The sequence below is a fragment of the Corvus cornix genome, chromosome 1 (genome assembly GCF_000738735.6).
Source record: "Corvus cornix cornix isolate S_Up_H32 chromosome 1, ASM73873v5, whole genome shotgun sequence".
In the NCBI taxonomy this organism is placed as follows: Eukaryota; Metazoa; Chordata; class Aves; order Passeriformes; family Corvidae; genus Corvus; species Corvus cornix.
This window is the reverse complement of record NC_046332.1, coordinates 37,936,714-37,952,722: the sequence shown is the minus strand read 5'-3', so window position 1 is coordinate 37,952,722 and position 16,009 is coordinate 37,936,714. Positions and strand designations below refer to the sequence as shown.

Below are 16,009 nucleotides of genomic sequence, written 5' to 3'. Positions count from 1 at the left end.
GTAAGCATCAAGATACGTAGTCCTTGGAGAGAGGGAACATTCCCCCAGGCCGCACTGAAAGCGATGCCTAAGGCAAGTGGGAGGCATTGCCTTCCTGGGCAAGGTTCAGCTGCCCACCATGGACAGGAGCCATTTGAAACGCAGCAAAGAACCCACTCACAGATGTCCAGAGATCCGAGAGTCTCATCTGGACCTAACAACACAAAGCTGTGGATGACCAAAGCAAACACCTGTCTCTCGCAAACACAAGGCTGCTAAAAATTTATTAGTGAAAATATATAAAGCTGACTAAAATTAGATGAAATTATTTCAGCTCATGCTTTTTTGGATCCCCCAAATCACATTTTACATTATTTAAAGCCTGTCCTCAGAAGTGTCATCAGAGCCTTCTCCAGGAGCTGGCCAGCACATTGTAACAGGGGCAGCTCCTCATGCCGAGCGCTGCGGGGAGACCTGCAAACTCAAGCTCTTCTGGTGGGCAAGGCTTCAAAGGAAAATGTCTACATAATACTAAATACAATAAAACCTTTGATTTCAACAGAGAGTTGGCTTGACTGAAGATAAGATATCATGCTTCAGAATTAGGATTACTACAGATTTTAAGGTATTGGTTTGGTGTTTTTTCCAAAATGGAAAGAATTCTTTCAGGGAAATCTCCTAGCAAAGGAAAAGAGCAACTTTGTCCTTGAAATGTTTTTTGTATTGTATAGATGAAGAATTTAGTAAAACTAAGGAACTGATAATATTCTTCTATATCTATCTTTTCTCTATATTCATCTTCTATCTATCTGTCTGTCTGTCTTTTCTGTGTCTATTGACTTAGCCAAAAACTACCCAGACATAAAGACAAAAATATTTGTTTCATTTTGATATTAATTCACTGTACAATCTCACTACACAGACTCTGATAGAAGGACTTAAATATGTTGGGTTTGCATCAAATTATCCCTCTCTGTTCTGCATTTGAAACTCACACAGGGGATCACTTGCAATTAGAACTGATAGGGATAGGAATTGTGATAAGAATAAAACTTTAGACCAAGGACATCACCTGAAAAATGTAAATGTTTGGAGACCAACAGCCCAGAGTTTCAGCTGTCAGGATCAAGGACACAATCCAAATACCTGGGTTGGACACCACAGACTAGTTCATACCCTCTCATTTCAAGAGGAACTGTCAGTTCATTTTGATGCAAATGGCTCAGATGCCTCAGGCGCTGGTACTCGATGTTCTGGACTTTTTTGGCTTGCAGAGCAAAGCAATGAGAGGTTGATCCTTGCAGACCTCAGAGTTCCACGGTCTCTGCTCTACTGTCCCAGTCCCAGTCCTGTGCCTCTCCTCCCAGGTGAACCCTTCTGTGCAAACAAACCTAAAAAAATCCCAAAGGGAACTAAAAAAAAACCCCAAACCTCTCCAGACTCTCAGAGTACTTTATTTCATCTCCCACAGAGCACCAGCTCTTTGGGCTTGTCCCTTTCCAGAGGAGTGATGAGGACAGCCACCCTTCAGATATGCCCTTCCCTGTAGGACCTCTGTCACCCGGCAGCACCCCTTTGTCCTGATCCCACGGGCCGCAGAGAACCATCCAAAGCCCATCAGCAGTAATGTAACGTATTTATCCCAGAAAGGCAAAGCAAAGGTGTGGCCTTAGGCACAGAGGCCACTGCTTTGTCCATTTTTATTTCTTCCTGTCAGCCAGCTTCAAAGCTGAGTAGCTGTAAGAGCTCACTACAGTGCAGATCATTTCTACAATAGATAGAAAACTTCACTGGTACACAGCACTCCTCACCTTCTTTCAGGCTTTCCTCTGTTCTTATCTACAACCCATGTCAGAGTCTGTTCCATCAAGGCCAACTAATGAGGTGTAAGAGTTAAGAGCTCAGCAGAGTATTGCAGAGTCACAGAATGGTTTGAGTTAGAAAGGACCTTAAAATCATCTAGTTCCAACCCCCTGGCATGGGCAGGGACACCTTTCACTAGATCAGGTTGCTCAGAGCCCCGTCCAAAACAGCCTCGAGCAATTCCAGGGATGGGGCATCCACAACTTCTCTGGCCAACCTGTGCCAGTGCCTCACCACCCTCACAGTAAAGAATTTCTCTGTAATATCTAATCTAAACCTAACTTCTTTCATTTTAAAGCCATTATTCCTTGTCCTGTCAATACATGCCCTTGTATAAAGTCCCTCCTCTGCTTTCTTGTAGCCCCATCAGGTACTGGAAGGAACTTGTATCCCCTAAGCTCAGAATCGTTGGAGATACACCAGAATATCCTGGCTGCTATTCCAGGAGGGCATGGTATTTCCAACAAGGACTGTAACCTCGGCTTGCCCAAGTGGACATCTCAGAGGTTTTATAGCATCTCAGGTGACACCAGACATCTCTATGTGAGCATCCAAATCAAGTTCTGAAACATCTACTGGGTACAGTGACACTGCTCTTAGAAGCAACCCTGAGTTCAACAGTCTGACCCTGTCCTTCCTCATCAGACCTAAAACAGGCGAGTCAATCGCCCCTAAAATTGTGTACTTCTCCCCATGGGTTACTCAGGGAGTTTGAAATAGCAGCCCAGCAGCTGGCACCTGGAGCTGCAGCCCCTCATTATGAGCAAGGAGTGAAGCCCACCTCTAAAATCTCTTCATTGGTGAGATTTCTTTATTTTTTTTCCTTAAAATAGATGCATTAGCTGAGAGTGATTTAATGGCAAGACAGTACAACAGATTCAGTGAGGAACTGGTCTTCTTGCTATAAGCTTGTTTTCATACAATCCTTCTTCCTTGCACTGTGTATCAGCAAAACCACTCCCGATTCAGATGAACTATCTTACACATCCTGTTTCTCTAAGTCTCTTTCATCCCATCATGTAATATTTTCACTTTTGTTGTGTCCTACCACATCTGCCCTCCACCCCTCTGGATCTTTAAATGAAGTTTCCCTGGAGAATTTTATGCCTGACAGTTTTTTGGCATTTTTTCCAAGAGATGAAGAAAAGCAGGGACAGTCCAGACATCCTCTGCAGATGTCAAAGAACAAATTCAAATCTTGCTTTGGGCTTGTTGAATTTAGTTGACCCTCCCATGAAGGGTGCAAGGTCAGGTATGTCCTCCCAGGAGTGTCTGACTGCAGAGAAGGCTGAGACCTGGCTGCACTCACCCTCAGCCACATGCACCTTCAACCTTTTCCTGTTCCTGTCTACAAAATATGCTGTGAAACATTTGTTCATAGAAAAAAACTTAGTATGTGTACAGTGTTTTAAAAGATTTTGAAACACCCATTTTGAGCAAGGAAGGCAAACCAGAGACACCAATGTCTCCACTGACACCCACAATAATGGAGCTGCACTTTCTAGGACCTTGTAGCAGGTTCATTTAAGGTGGAAAGGAGTGTTTCTAATTACCATCCAAAAAATGTGCCTTTTAAATGCACAGTGTCCCTTTTGATACTTAAATCATTGGGTCAATTTTAAAAGGCATTACTCAGTTAAAATAGCATTTGGTTATAAATATAAAGGAATATTTCTCCTAAGGTAGGTTAAGTAATCATCTGGTTGTCAGGCTTTTTCATCCCTTTTAATTTTCACTTCTTTTTAAGCACTAATTATAGAGTCTTCCCACCAGATCTGTGCATATCTTACCAAAACCTTTATTTCCCCTTGTACAGAGAGGTGTCACAGAAAACATGGAGTTCCTGCACTTCTCCCCCTTTCTTTCCACAGCCATCACCTATGTGCCTGTGTGTTCCTACCACATCCTGCCAACAGGATCTGCTTAGCCTGTGCCACTGTCCTTTCCATGCACAGCTACCCCTGTCTGTCTGCAGGAGCTGGCACACTGCAGAAAACCTTCCTAAAGATTTGGTCTTTCACTCAGAGTGCATCTGAGAAGAAGACATCTGAGATTTCCCCGTGGAAAGGAGCTGCCCGCTCCACTGATGAACAAGGGTATCCAGGAAAGCCATACATGTACCCTGAAAAGGGCAGATTTGACATAGAATTGGTTATAAAGAGCCGTACGTGGACAGATGGTAAAGACTGACAGAGCAACTAAAAAGATATCGGTGTGGCAACTCTACAAGAAATGTAACCAGCTTAATTCTGGAATGCATATATGAGGTTTTTTCCCACAATTATTTCTGTTTACAGGGAGTTTCACAAAGTAGTTTCAAAAAGTCTGTATCATTCCTATAGTTTAATTGAAGAGTCCACCACCAGCTCACTTTCCTACCAGTTTCCAATGCTTGCTTTGAGTATCATCATGTAGGTCCTTTCACTGGTGAATGGTAAATCTTCTTTTACTGTTTCCTAGGTTTATTGTGATCATTACTGAGAGTTTGGTTCAGTCAGCTTTAAACAGACAAGTTCTTAGCCCTATCTTCTGCTTTAGCCTTGTGCCTAGAACCCAGAGAAATACGGATTATCTTCATACCATTTCATATCAGACAAAAGATAACATTTCTCCTACTTTAAACCAATCTGGTATTACCCCTCACATCAGTCTTCCATTACGCATATCAACAATAACTCCTATGCTCTTAATCTCTGCTCCTCACAAAAATAGGATTGGATATCTACTGGAGAACGGGGAAGGCTGCAGAACTGCCAGTGTCTTTCCAAAGACTGAGACTCTGCATCCAGTTCTCCAGACTTTTGGGTTTATCACTCTGTTTCATACTGCTTCTTTTGTTGCAAAGTTCAGCAAATACTCAGCAGTTTCTTTACAAGGCACCACTATTTTTACTGATTTTTTCTGATTGTGTACTCGATCAAAGAACATTATCATCACGCCATTATTCCTCTCTATAACCTAAATTCAACAACACAAAATGGCTCTAAATATACCAGGCTTAGTATCTGTGAGTGTATTTTTTACGTTAACTTTAGCTACTGGAATTTGGGCTTCCTGGAAAAGCAGAAAGGATCAGCAGAACAGGAACCCAACAGAGATGGCCATGGTTGGAGGCAGGAATATAAATGTTTTCCTTGGATTGTTTACTGCAACAGGTAAGCTTTCTTAAGACTTTAAAAAATTCTTCTTAAAGCACATGTATTGCATAGATCTGGGTGACTTTTCTTTCAAAGGAAGTGAACTCCTTTAATGTCAGGGTAGATTTTGCCTAAGTGTGACTTTAAAGGAGTATGGTTTCATGAATCATTTTGGGATGGATTCTTAAAAACCTCTCCTCACTGAGCAGAACCTAATGTTTATGTAGATTCTTTTAAATTAAAGAGATTCATTTAAGAGTTTAGTTAAGAGTTAAGAGTTTATTTTAAGAGTGACAAAAGAATACAACACTTTTTATTAAGGAGGACTGTGGTCTTAATTGTGAACCAGTTTCTGTTATCCAACATAACAGAAGAATTTTACTCATGGAAAAGTCCAGTTCTGTGTGGAATAAACTCTCATACATGGTGAGCATTGGTCTCTCTCTTAAACAGAGTTTCCCTCAGCTTCCCTTTCCTCTCCTTGCTGCCTGGCATAATCTGAAATTTGCTTCCCTGACCTCTTTTTTGTAAAGGCATCCCCCAGTGGCATTTGCCTGGCTAAGACATTGTTGTAAGTTTGTTATCTGACTGCAATGTCTGCTTGCATTTGTTTTCCCTAATGTCTGCTTTCTTAGGCCCTGTAAGCAATGCTCTTCAAGGAGGGCAATTCTCAAAGGCAATTCTATTTCCTCTAGCAAAACTCTTCCTCTGAGAAAAAAATGTAATTAAAAATGACTCTATTCAAATTGCCTCTAAACGTTTAAACATTGAGCTTTTCCATGCACACACAGATATGAATTCTTGAAGCTGGAAAACTATTTAGAGTGAGATTCTAATACTATTATCTGTAGTCAGCAGCACATCTCTGTATGGGAGAAAACTTTGCAAAGAAAATAGAGGTGTGATTAAATATGTGTATGAGAAAAATGTTTACAAGCTCTCAGTGTCCTACAAGGCTAGTTGAGAATATGTCTCTCAATTCTGACCTCTTTGTCTTCCATGTTTACAGCCACCTGGGTTGGAGGAGCATATATCGAGAGCACAGCTGAAATCGTCTACCTGCCTTCAAAAGGATTATTGTGGGTCCAGGCACCTCTGGGATTTGCCTTGTCCCTTGCTATTGGTAAATAATTCATGTAATTAGGACACATAAGCTTTAAAACTATATCATAGGAGTATATTAACATATGTAACAGAATATAGGGTACATTTTAAATGTGATTTTGTTTTTTCAGTCTCCTGTATATTGAGAATAAGCATTTCTAATGCTAACCTCTGAACTGAAACATAACAAGTCAGGGTAGTTTGGAGCTACTGTGGAGTTTTGCCTGCTTGTAGCAATTTATAGGACAAAAATTTTATCTGAGAATTTAGAAGAGCGTGTCTATGTGCATATTGCTTTTTTTCACATGGTCTCTAATGCACAGACAATTGAGAGTATTGGTATCTAATTTTTTCCTTGGAATTTCTGTGTGATGAAATAATAGGACTTTGATTTTTCCACTAAGATGCATTCTTCTGAATAGTCCTGTCTCAGGATGAATGGGTTGTGCATCCAGCTTATCCCACTTTATAGCTGCTCTCTTTTTTTGTTGAAACTAAGCTAAGTGTGCAGTGTTCTGTACCTGAGTTGCCATTTCTAACTCAGAGAATTACCGGACTCATGCTGAGGTTCAGCTCTCTTGCCAAGACCAAAGTTGCTTCCAGGCCACACTGTGTTATACCGTAACTCTCTAGGGACACAGGATGATGAAAGCAAGGAGACCTGTGCAGACCTTACACGGGACTTTCTAAAAGAACAATAACCTTTATTGTCAAGTCAAAGAAAAGAGTCCAACTGACGTGAATATGAATCAGGCTTGGACATATATTGCCAGCATTGCTTATGTGAGTAATTCTTACTAATGAAACTGAAGAGTGCAGGTCTGATCCTGCAATCTTTGCTCAGGTCAGTGGTGCCCAGACAAGCAGTCCTGTTGGCTTCAGGGTTAGACACAATACATATTCTTTGGTTTTAATGAGATGGCTGCACATCTGAAGTCTAATATTTATGAAGTATACTATTTAGATGAAGGTGGGTGGGACTCTGCTCAATGTGCAGATTAAAACAATATAGTTCTGGGAAGAGACAATGAAGCCACCAAAATGAAAAATGTAACCAGAAAAGGACCATGTATCCACAGGTTGCATCACACGACCAAGGACAAACTTTGCCTCCTTTTTAGCCAAATATGAGTCTTCAATGCCTCACTCTGTCTACTGACATCTTCCACAGGATGCTTTTCAGAAAACTTTATGTCTCAGATTGGTAGGTCATTGGGGATGGAGAGGAGATTATATATGGGTGTCCACTGAGCTAAATTCCTCTTACAGTCACACAGATATTTTATGCTGTTTGGGGTGACATAGGGGTCTTCCTTGGCCTCCAGTAGCCACTCCAGAAAGATGTAGGCATGCCAAAAGTGCCTGGTCATATATGTCAGCTGTAAGCAGATACCCTTTATAAGCTGGGACCTCTTGAATGGATGAAACCCCACTTTTAGCAGGTGAATTTAAGCCCCAGTGTCTGGTTGGCTGCATCATTCTCTAAGATCAATTATGTATGAATTCCATGCTCACTAGGTGGGTCTGAGACTCAAATACCATACTATTCTTACCTCTTTTTTTCCCTGGAGTATAAAACATGCAAAATTCTACCAAAATGTCATTAATTTCTGATAGGTGGTTTCTTCTTTGTAAATCCAATGAGATCCAAGAATTACATGACAGTGATGGACCCCCTTCAAGAAACTTATGGGAACATGATGGGAACCTTACTCTTCATTCCGCCACTGCTAGGAGAGGTGTTCTGGTTTGCAGCTATCCTGGCATCCCTGGGTAAATACTTGTTTTCCTGTTATATTTGTTAAAGGTCATGCGGACTTGTCAGAGTGTAATACACATCTGGGAATTGTGGAAAGCTGTGCTTCCTGTCTCCTTTTGGGAGGGGAACAAGCATTTCTCATTTCCGGAAAACACGTTTTCAGGCTTTAAACAAATAGGGCTATATATTCATTATATTATAATAGAGAAATCTGCCAGTGTGAGTTTGTACCTTCCTCTTGCCTGTAGGAGAGCAGATGTAAGAAGGCAAAATGCCTTGGCAATGGCAATGCAGCACGGTGAGGCAGTAAAAGCAGGAAGGAAATGTGCTTTCTCCAGTTCCCACTCTGCACACTCTCTGTAGACTGCATTTTTCATACACTGTGTTGTACTGGCACCACAGGAGTAACATATCCTTATTTATTCTGTGTTCTGCATGTACAAAATCTGTCCTAAAATACTTGACTGCTGTCCTTGTCTGCAGGAGCAACAATGAGGGTCATCTTGGATATTGGAGGCTCTTTGGCTATCACCATCTCAGCATGCACTGTCATACTTTATACTCTACAGGGAGGCCTCTACTCTGTTGCCTACACTGATGTCATCCAGATGGTTTTCATTACCCTCAGCCTGGCAAGTCCTGTGCATTTCTTTGTTACCAGTTTTCTAACTAAAGGGAAAAATCCTGCTCTTATTTTTGGCATGTCTCAGACCAAAATCAACTTCCTTCACCTACAGGTCCTCTTTAGGAGAACAGGTTTCCTGAAAAATGTTACAGTCTTTATAAGTCTTTGTACCTTATGCATTTCAGACTGTGCTCACACAAGCCATTGGCCTTGCTGGGTGAACACAGAAAGGTCTGCACAAAAGTGAAGTTTGCAGAACCTGTCCAGAATCATCTTGAATGGAGGAACCATCTCAAATGGAGAGAGATCTGTCTACAGAAAGTACCAATTAACCTGAATTATAGACATGTTCTTGATGATGCCACGAAACACAAACATGTAGATTTAGAGCAAGGAAGGGGGAGAAAGGAAGACTCTAAGTCTAGGTTTAATCTTATGTAACTTTACGTTCTACATCTACCCTAATTTAAATATCTGTTCTCCAAGAACAAGGACATTGGGAAAATGGTTAACAATTTCCATTTCTATCCTAGTGGATCTGTATCCCCTTTGCCCTGGTGAATTCTGCAACGGAAAGTATTTATTACACTGCAACCCATCAATCTTACCAAGACCCTTGGATTGGGAAGATAGAAAAACACTATCTTGGAAGATGGCTGGATGACTTCTTCTACTTGGTACGGAGTATTTCTTGGACAAGTGGTTGGGGGGAGTAATTGTGTGGGGACTTTCTGTCTGGAAAGTGTGTGGGTTCTTCCAGCCAGGAGCCCTATATTGCAAGGCCAGTTGACAGGGGCTGGATGTGTAAAACCATTCCTCAGCACCCCCTGCAGCAACCTAAATGGACTGGGGAGACCCAGGGCTCAGCTATGGGACGAAAAGAAGCAGTAAGGACACTCCATCCCTAACCCACATGGAGGAACATACCTCTTGAGTAAGACCATCCAAAGAGTCAGTTTCTCTCCTGGCACCTAAATGAGTAATTTCCTACCTTTTGAGATGCTTGTCTTGCAGCCTCAATAGTGTGCTTTTAACATAAGTGTGTAAAGTTCCCTCTATTTGAAAAAACATAATAAATTAAAATGACAAGACTGCAGTTCATCAGCAAGCACAGTGCCATTGGCTCCAGTGCACGACACAACTTTTGAGTTACCAATCTAGCCAAGACTACAGGAGGTTTTTCTGCTCTTACTGAACTGATAATAGTGACACACAGAAGCTTGTTTGGTGAGGACAGAATCTTCAGATTTTATCTGATTAATTTTGTGCACTAAGAAAGTGAAAATTGTGGTTTTATTTTTCATTTTAAATGCAAAATATCTAAGTTCGGGTAGATTTATTTACAAAAGTTGCATTCCTGAAAAACTTTTCCTTTCACTTTCTCTGTGCCTCACTCACCATTCCAAGGAACCATTTTTCAGCTTTCTCAGTCTGCTTTACCTGCTTTCATTTAAATTTCACGTCCTTGGCAATGAAACCAAAGGAAAAGGGAATTCTCAACTATCAGAAATATCATCTTCAAGAGGTTAGAGCTGGGCAACATTTACGCATTTGAAATGAGAATTTGATAACACTAAAGATTATTGTGGATGATGCCGTACATCAGCCAGCAGCCTGGTGGGTACCACTGGTAACCTATGAATGTTTCAGGTGCTTGGGAGCATCCCGTGGCAGACTTACTTCCAAAGGGTGCTCTCTGCTGCCTCGACAGGACAGGCAAGGCTCATCTCCTACCTCTCTGGACTCGGGTGCTTTGCAATGGCCATCCCCTCGGTGCTCATCGGGGCAGTTGCAGCATCAACAGGTAAAATGAATCGTTTGTCTCTGAGTAATCAACATGTTTTTGGCAAAGGTGATTAAAAGAAGTCCCGATAGAGACCTCAAATTACCCAGGCCTGTGGCCCTTGACACCAAGATAGGTGATCCGTACCAGAAATGCAGAGCCTTCTGAGGTACAGTGCACAACTATTTAAAGACATTTAAACAGCCCCAAGATTTGTTTAAAGCTATTTCCTTATGATGAAATGACTTTTCACAGACCTTACACTGAGGAAAGATGAAGGCAGACTCTCTAAAACCCTGTATTTTAGAAGAAATTTTATGCTTCCTTCTGTTAATGCCTTAGACATGTAAGACCCAGGAATATTACTACAGATTGTTAATAAGGTTCTTGCTTGAAGGAATCAAGAAGTTCAGTCTTGTAAACTCACAGCCTTCATGCAGGGGATCAGTCCTGTGTTGGCTGTGAGCAAGGGTGAAAGAGCAGCCAGATCACTGAACATTTAAGGAAATCAGCTGAAGTCATGAGTTCATCCAATTCCCTTATCCTCATGAGCAGTGTCTAGAGGTTGACCTTTAACTGAGCCAATTCTGGAATCACACAAAGCATATGTAATTCTATAGATGCTGCTGAGGAAAAGGGAAATCTTTGATCTAGTGGGAGCTGCAGCATGCTAAGGGGAATCACAAAAGTTCACAAAAGAACCCAAAAATTAATCTAAGTCCTAAAATACTGAGTGGATCTCAGTTCTTAGCCCTTCTGTGACTGGCCCCTGTGAAAAGGCAACTTCAAAGACAGCAGAAATGTCCACAAAGGATTTGTTGTGACTTTTCCTTGCCTTGTTTTAAAGACTGGAATCAGACAAGCTACGGTCTTCCCAGTCCATTCGAGAGAGGGGAGTCAGCAATGATACTGCCACTTGTTTTGCAACATCTCTGCCCAGCGTATATCTCCATTACTGGTTTGGGGGCCATTGCTGCTGCTGCGATGTCTTCTGCAGATTCAGCTCTTCTCTCCACTGGCTCCATGTTTGCTCACAATATCTACAGGAAAATCCTGAGGAAAAAGGTACCTGGTTGCAGCATTCAGCAGTTTTGTTGTCAGGAAAGACAGTCCTGTTTCAAGGCTATTTCTAAACCAGTCTGTGGCTGAAGGTGCGTGTCCTTCAGCTGCTGAAGAGATTTCTGGAGATAGAGCTCCAAACATAATCCAGGGGTGTTCGTATCCTTGGTAGGGGTAGCAATACCCCATACTGGTGAGCTTTGCTCATTCTAACATGACTGGTATAAAATTTGGGCTAAGGTGTTAATGGAAACAGCATAAAACCATGACCCTTAAAGTCAGAGGGCACCTCCAGGGGACCCTGCTTTGCCTGGCTGCTGGTGGCAAGTAGTGCCTGAAAGCATCAAGGGCTTGGCAAGAACCAGCCCAGGCCAGCGCAATGCTGGGCCATCCTGCCAGAAAACACTGTGTCTCTAATGCTGCAATCTCTGCTTTACAGGCTTCAGAGACAGAGGTGTTGTGGGCCATGAGGACCTCCATGTTGGTGTTTGGGGCTGGGGCTGCTGGTCTGGCTTTTTACTCCAGCTCTGTGTATGACCTCTGGTTCCTCAGTGGGGAGCTGGTGTACGCCCTCCTCTTCCCCCAGCTCTGCTGTGCCCTCTTTGCTCCCAGCACGAACACCTATGGATCAGCTGCTGGCTTCTTGGTTGGGCTCCTGCTGCGGCTACTGGCAGGGGAGCCTGCCCTGAGCATCCCCCCTGTCATCCTCTACCCAGCCTGCTCCCTGGTGAACGGGACCTACAGCCAGCTCTTCCCCTTTAAAACATTCACCATGCTTCTCACCTTGGGCACCATCCTTGCCGTTTCATACCTGGCCAAGGCTTTGTTTCAGAGAAACCTCCTCCCTCGCAGCTGGGACGTTTGCAATATCATGGGGGGAACGAGCATTCTCATCCCCTTGCAGCAGGTGGAGAAACAGGAGTGTTTCCCAACCACTGCACTAGAAGAGAAACACAATTAAATGTGGGGCTTCATTTGAAAGGCCGTGATGAATTCAGCAGTTAGAGTATGGCACAGACAGCATCACTCTCCCCTTTGCTTTCTCCACTAATGATTTATTTAAAGTCCTCACAGAGAAATAAAGAGGCGTTCTCTTCATCCAAGGAGAATATGTGAGTTTGAATTCAGCAGTGATTAAAGTCACATGGTGGTGGAGTACAATCTTGTGGTGAGGACCACGGGACACCTTGGGCCCCAGCAGTGGTTGCTTCAAGGTGCCCCTGGTATTCTACCAGAAAGCAAAGCTATAGTTCTCCTCCAACACTTAGGGTGCTCCCAAGTCACATACTTTTCTCACCACAAAGAAGACAACTTAATGTCTGATAGATTGGGTATTCTTGATTTAAAAAAAAAAAAAACCAAACTGGTGAGCAGACCTGTTTCCATTACACAGCAAGGGGTTTAGCATAATCATTCCTGGAAAGCACATCACACCTCTAAAAACACAAATTAATGAAAGCAGTGCAACTGCCACAGCAGTCCAGAAGTAATATCAGTTCTGCACCATTCCTTGTATACTTTACAAAGCTCTCCTTCATACTGCAGAATTTTTTCCATGTGTCTCTCCCCACTGCAGTATCTGCCAGTGGATCCCTCAGCCTGGGAATGTGTGAGACATCCCCTCTATATGATCTGGTAGGGCAGCAGCAGGTAAGCAAGATAAAGCAACAGCCCTTAACTATTCACTAAGAAAGATTTACATAGCCACCATTTACAAAAACTTAACCAGATAGAAGAACAGAGGTGCCAGAGAGACTATTGGGTGAATTTTGTCTAAAACCTGGTAAATCATTTGTGTCAAAGTTTTACCCTAGCAGAGCAACAGGATGCTATGTGACATACACAAACTGGTGTGTGAGAACTCAGAGGACTGTGATGACAGAAGGGTGCTGGAAACTGATCCTAATCTTTCCTGCAGGGACACAAAATCCTAAAATCCTGAAGGCAAGATCCCAAAAGATTCAAGTTACCGATGAGTACAGAAGAGCCCCCAATACCTTGTTTGCATAAATTCTTAATGGCTTGGAAGACAAGAAACCCAGCTAAATAGTGATTTTGGCCTCTAGCCTGAAGTCTGATGGACTGAGAACATCCCCCAGTGAGATGGATCATTCAGATGTGAGCTGAATCGAAGATTCAGGAGGACTCTGTAGTAATGGCTCACAGATGGCTGACATTCCCTCAGCAGCTGTGCAGCATCTTACCAGGGGTCAGTTGCAATCCACCCACAACAGCCAGCAGGAACCACACTCACAGTACCTTTCCAAAGTTATTGTGGGAGCTGCTGTGAGTGGAAACACCTGGCGCTGTTGAAAGGAGGATATTTACTAGCATAACCAAAATACCCTGCAGCAGAGCAACTCTCACAGCCAAGTGAGCTGCTGAGGTGAAAACAAGGTGCTGATCTATGATTTACTTCCAGCATGTGCATGCACAAGGTGAGAAGCTCTGCTGGTGCCACCATGCATTTCTGCAGCAAGCTGAGCAAGGAGCCACAAGACTCTGAATTGTACCAAGGCACCTGCCGTGGCTCAGGAGGAGGTCTGTCAGCCCTGCACTCTAGATACAGCTTTGGTGACTCTGCTCCCTGTGGGGATCATTCATCTCTTTTACAACATCCATCCTCAGCAAGGTGGAGATTCTGCTCCTCATCAGAAAAATAGCACATAACCTTATGTTTTGTGCTAGTGTTAGTGAACACCTGGGCACACTAACCTTCCTATGCACAGCAGTCCTGTTGATATACTTTGTTAAACCAAGACTGGAAATTGTCTCCCATGTCTCGGAGATTGCCATGAAATATTAATTATAATGTGTCTAGAAAAGGGAAAGAAACTGGTTTAAAAATCAAAAGCGTTGCCATTGACTATGGTCCCAGGCAGTCATCCACTGGAGTCTTTCACACAGCAGTGATTGAGTGGGAGCATGTGAGGTCGTGCTTAGCCAAGGGAGGCACCAAAGCTATCATTACCTCAGCGCCAGGAGAACAGGGCTCTCGTTAAATCACAGCTGCTGTATGCTGATTCAAGCATACTCCCCTGAGAGATTTAGGGGTGACCTAGTTTGGGGACCTGTCCATCCCACTATGTGGAGCAGGAGCAGACCAAGCTGACATGCTTCACTTGATCCAGGGCACAGACCTGCTGCACGACCCAGGTAAGAGTGAAACCCCAATGTCCTCACGCCAAGGTCATCACCCTGCTTCCTGACCATAGAATCATAGAATGTAAAGGGCTTGGAAGGGACCTTAAAGATCATCTAGTTCCAAGCCCCCTGCCATGGGCAGGGATGCCACTTACTAGGTGAGGTTGCTCAGAGCCCCATCCAACCTGGCTTTGAACACTTTCAGGGATTGGGCATCCACAGCTTCTCCAGGCAACTTGCTCCTATGCCTCACCAACCTTTAAGTAAAGAATTTATTATCTAATCTATAAATACCCTCTTTCATTTTAAAACCATTGCCCCTTGTCCTGTCATCTGCTTATATAAAAAGTCCCCTTCCCTCTTTTTTATAAGCCCCCTTAAGGTACTGGAAGGCCACAATGAGGTCTCCCTGGAGCTTTCTCTTCTCCAGGCTGAACAACCCCAAATCTCTCCAACTGTCTCCATAGGAGAGGTGCTCCATCCCTCTGATCATCTTTGTGGCCTCCTCTGGACCCACTCAGTGCATCTTTCCTGTGCTGGGGACCTTAGAGCTGGATGCAGCACTGTGGGTGGGGTCTCACCAGAGCAGAGCAGAGGGGCAGAATCCCCTCCTTCACCCTGCTGGCCACACTGCTTTTGATGCAGCCCACGATCCATCCCATACAGCAGCTCTGACAGGCAAATGCCTACATCTGGAGATACCTTTTCACTCCACTGTTGTGCTCAACTTCTCCTGCTTTTACCCTGCAGAGACCCAAAGTTTGACATTAAAGCCTTCCTGTGCTAACAGGCTTGGCATGGCTGGCAATAGATCCACAGCTTCCTGAGAGAGCAGCAAAGGACACTGCTGAAGAGCGTCACCACCACCACCGTGTTACCACCCAGCGTCACCACAGAAACTCACAGCGACTTCAAACATGAGAATCTTACTGCTGTCAGGGGTACCTGGCATACTCAGCCATACTTGGCCCTTGCAAAGCTTCCCTAAATTTCATACCACTAAAAGCGCTCCGCTTTGTGTGAAGAGAGGAAAATGGCAAAGACACAATTACTGTAACTCTCATGAATGTTTACCATTTTCCATCCTTATATGACTCTCTCCTCAGAACATCCCCCAGCAAACTTAGAAAGAAAACATTCATCAAGGTCGGACAAAGTTTTGGAAGCAATTAGCTGCAAGTAAAATAAATATAGAAGTAATTCTGTCCTCTACTTAATGCCCAAATGTCTAGTTGTTCCAGTCCAGCAGACCCAAGGTCCTTGAGGTGTTGCTAGCATGGGGGATAATGACTGAGCTCCCATGAAGCCATTCTGTTCATGGGTTACAGCCTCCAGTTCAGTATTCCTTTCTTTTTCTTTCCCCCCTATATAAAAAATTCACTTGAGCACTGGAGGACCCCAGTTTACGCCTCCACATGTGGATTTACCTCCTTTGACCCTTAGAAGTATCCATGCCAATGACTCTATACAGTTTCAGTTTTCATTAACTTTTCTCAGCCTAGACAGCTGCCACATAAAGCAGAAAACACCAGCATCTGGGGAGTACTTTGTTGTTG

At 43.3% G+C, this 16,009-nt stretch overlaps 1 protein-coding gene across 3 annotated transcripts; it reads left to right on the top strand.

The window, feature by feature from the left end:
* Positions 1-2,087: 2,087 nt before the first annotated feature.
* Positions 2,088-15,665, top strand: LOC104690122 (high affinity choline transporter 1-like). Of its 3 annotated transcripts, XM_019286478.3 has the most exons (10): positions 4,910-5,405; positions 5,989-6,102; positions 7,163-7,287; positions 7,701-7,856; positions 8,326-8,474; positions 9,001-9,144; positions 10,118-10,271; positions 11,098-11,315; positions 11,749-14,465; positions 15,204-15,665. In XM_019286478.3, exons 3-9 carry the CDS (start codon positions 7,275-7,277, stop codon positions 12,268-12,270), a joined length of 1,356 nt encoding a protein of 451 aa, XP_019142023.1. In that variant the 5' UTR covers positions 4,910-5,405; positions 5,989-6,102; positions 7,163-7,274; the 3' UTR covers positions 12,271-14,465; positions 15,204-15,665. The 3 variants fall into 3 exon arrangements, with proteins under 3 accessions (XP_019142020.1, XP_019142021.1, XP_019142023.1); XM_019286475.3 differs by lacking the exon at positions 7,163-7,287 and having other exon boundaries at positions 2,088-4,997; XM_019286476.3 differs by lacking the exon at positions 7,163-7,287 and having other exon boundaries at positions 4,908-4,997; positions 5,301-6,102.
* Positions 15,666-16,009: the final 344 nt, after the last annotated feature.